Source organism: Scylla paramamosain, chromosome 41 (genome assembly GCF_035594125.1).
Source record: "Scylla paramamosain isolate STU-SP2022 chromosome 41, ASM3559412v1, whole genome shotgun sequence".
Taxonomy (NCBI): domain Eukaryota; kingdom Metazoa; phylum Arthropoda; class Malacostraca; order Decapoda; family Portunidae; genus Scylla; species Scylla paramamosain.
In genome coordinates this window covers 11904467-11906966 of record NC_087191.1, presented here as the reverse complement: position 1 = coordinate 11906966, position 2500 = coordinate 11904467, and the positions used below count along the sequence as shown (strand labels likewise).

The following is a 2500-nucleotide window of genomic DNA, read 5'->3' as shown; positions in this document are numbered from 1 at the left end:
CCAGAAAAATAATTCTCTCTCTCTCTCTCTCTCTCTCTCTCTCTCTCTCTCTCTCTCTCTCTCTCTCTCTCTCTCTCTCTCTCTCCCCAGGGTGGTGGTGGGGGCGCCCAGTGGGAACCAGACGTGGGCCAATATCACCTTTCCCTTGGGAGCGGCTTACCTTTGCGAGCCTCACCTAGGGACGACTGATGATGACGATGATCAGGGTGGTGGTGGTGGTGGTGCCTGCCATGTCCAACCTAACTTGACGCCAGAAAATGATTCGATATGTAAGTTATGAGCGCTTTCGTAGTAGTAGTAGTAGTAGTAGTAGTAGTAGTAGTAGTAGTAGTAGTAGTAGTAGTAGTAGTAGTAGTAGTAGTGGCGGTGATGGTGGTGGTGTTAACAGTACTAGTCGTTTCTGATCTACAACAACAACAACAACAACAACAACAACCAAAACCACACAAAAAAATAATGAATGAAAAGAAATAACTAAAACAAAAATAAAGATGGAAAAAAATGACAAGAAAAGAGAACCAAAACTAATTCTCTCTCTCTCTCTCTCTCTCTCTCTCTCTCTCTCTCTCTCTCTCTCTCTCTCTCTCTCTCTCTCTCTCTCTCTCTCTCTCTCCCCCACAGATACCAGGCGCCTTCTGTCATTCTACCGCTACACTCTCGAGCACTACGGCATGGCACTCGGACAGACTCTGGTGGCCGAAAAAGGAGAGGGAACTAAAATGATGGTGAGAGAGAGAGAGAGAGAGAGAGAGAGAGAAAATGTCAGTCGATATTTTTTTCCTTTTAACCTTTCCTCTTCCTCTCTCTCTCTCTCTGTGTGTGTGTGTGTGTGTGTGTTACTAAATATTTCCAGGATTCATGACCCTAATTTAGCCAAACATACCCTCTCACTCTCACACCCCCTCTCCCTCTCTCCCACAGGTGTGCTCCCCCAGGTACCCCGAATACTTCAGGGATAACTACATAGTGAACAATGGCATGTGCTATGTGATGCAAGACCCAACAGAAGTCGCTGCTGTGAAACCTCCTTACAGTGAGTGGTGGTAGTGGTGGCAGTAGTAGGAGTTATAACACTACTACTACTACTACTACAAATAATGATAATGATGATAATAATAATAATAATAATGATAATGAGAAGGAAAATAAAGACTCGTAAAAAAAATAATAGAAAATTCAGAAAAAAAGAAACTGGAAAAAAATAGGCACATTTATTAGTTTAGTTATTTTCACAGGAACTAATGCTCTCTCTCTCTCTCTCTCTCTCTCTCTCTCTCTCTCTCTCTCTCTCTCTCTCTCTCTCTCTCTCTCTCTCTCTCTCTCTCTCAGACAAAGCTTTTAAGACCTCACTCACGGGATACAGCGTGGCATCGGCAGAGGTAAGATAGCTCTCTCTCTCTCTCTCTCTCTCTCTCTCTCTCTCTCTCTCTCTCTCTCTCTCTCTCTCTCTCTCTCTCTGAAAAAAAAATGTATGTGCTTCTCGTCGACTGCCTGACTGACTGACTGACTGCCTGCCTGCCTGACTGCCTGACTGACTGCCTGACTGACTGACTGACTGACTGCCTGCCTGCCTGACTGCCTGACTGACTGCCTGACTGACTGACTGACTGCCTGCCTGCCTGACTGACTGCCTGACTGCCTGACTGACTGACTGACTGACTGCCTGCCTGCCTGACTGCCTGACTGACTGCCTGACTGACTGCCTGCCTGCCTGACTGCCTGACTGACTGCCTGACTGACTGACTGACTGCCTGCCTGCCTGACTGCCTGACTGACTGCCTGCCTGACTGCCTGACTGACTGCCTGACTGACTGACTGACTGACTTGGAAAATTTGTTTAATAATCTGTTTCCCATTTTCTTTCTCAGGACAACATAGTGATGGGCGGACCAATGGCGATACACGGTTGTGGTAAGGAGTCTGTCTGTCTGTCTGTCTGTCTCTCTATCTATCTATCTATCTATCTATCTATCTATCTATCTATCTACAGGTTTGGTAATTAACTGTGTAAGGGGCAGGTGTGGCCCTTTTACGACCAAGTTCGAGACTGGAAACACGGACAAGGAGACGATAAGCAAGAAAAAAGCTTGTAGCGATACGTACCAGGGGTGGGCCGTGCAGCTGGCTAGGTTTGGCGGGCCCTCCAATCCCCTCACTATTGCCGCCTCCTCACCCAAGACCAGGAACTACAAAGGACAGGTAAGGTGTGTGTGTGTGTGTGTGTGTGTGTGTGTGTGTGTGTGTGTGTGTGTGTGTGTGTGTGTGTGTGTGTGTGTGTGTGTGTGTGTGTGTGTGTGTGTGTGTGTGTGTGTGTGTGTGTGTGTGTGATGTCGATAATTACTCTTACTTCTACTACTACTGCTGTTACTACTACTACTACTACTATTACTACTACTACTTCTACTACTACTACAGCAACTACTGCTTCTATTGCTATCTTTCTATTATTACCATCATCATTAATAGCAGTAGTAGTAGTAGTAGCAGTAGTAGTAGTAGT

At 46.0% G+C, this 2500-nt stretch overlaps 1 protein-coding gene across 4 annotated transcripts in view; it reads left to right on the top strand.

Annotated features, from left to right (window-relative positions):
- The window catches only part of LOC135093023 (integrin alpha-IIb-like), a 14518-nt gene that overhangs the window by 2116 nt on the left and 9902 nt on the right, over positions 1 to 2500 (top strand). For all 4 annotated transcript variants that reach the window (XR_010263158.1, XR_010263160.1, XR_010263159.1 and 1 more), the window contains exons 3-8: positions 91 to 269; positions 622 to 725; positions 922 to 1033; positions 1330 to 1379; positions 1869 to 1911; positions 1991 to 2199. Coding sequence is in view for 1 of the 4 variants with exons in the window: in XM_063991882.1 (XP_063847952.1) it covers positions 91 to 269; positions 622 to 725; positions 922 to 1033; positions 1330 to 1379; positions 1869 to 1911; positions 1991 to 2199 (697 nt within the window). In the remaining 3 variants the exon portion in view is untranslated. The remainder of the gene's footprint in view (positions 1 to 90; positions 270 to 621; positions 726 to 921; positions 1034 to 1329; positions 1380 to 1868; positions 1912 to 1990; positions 2200 to 2500) is intronic.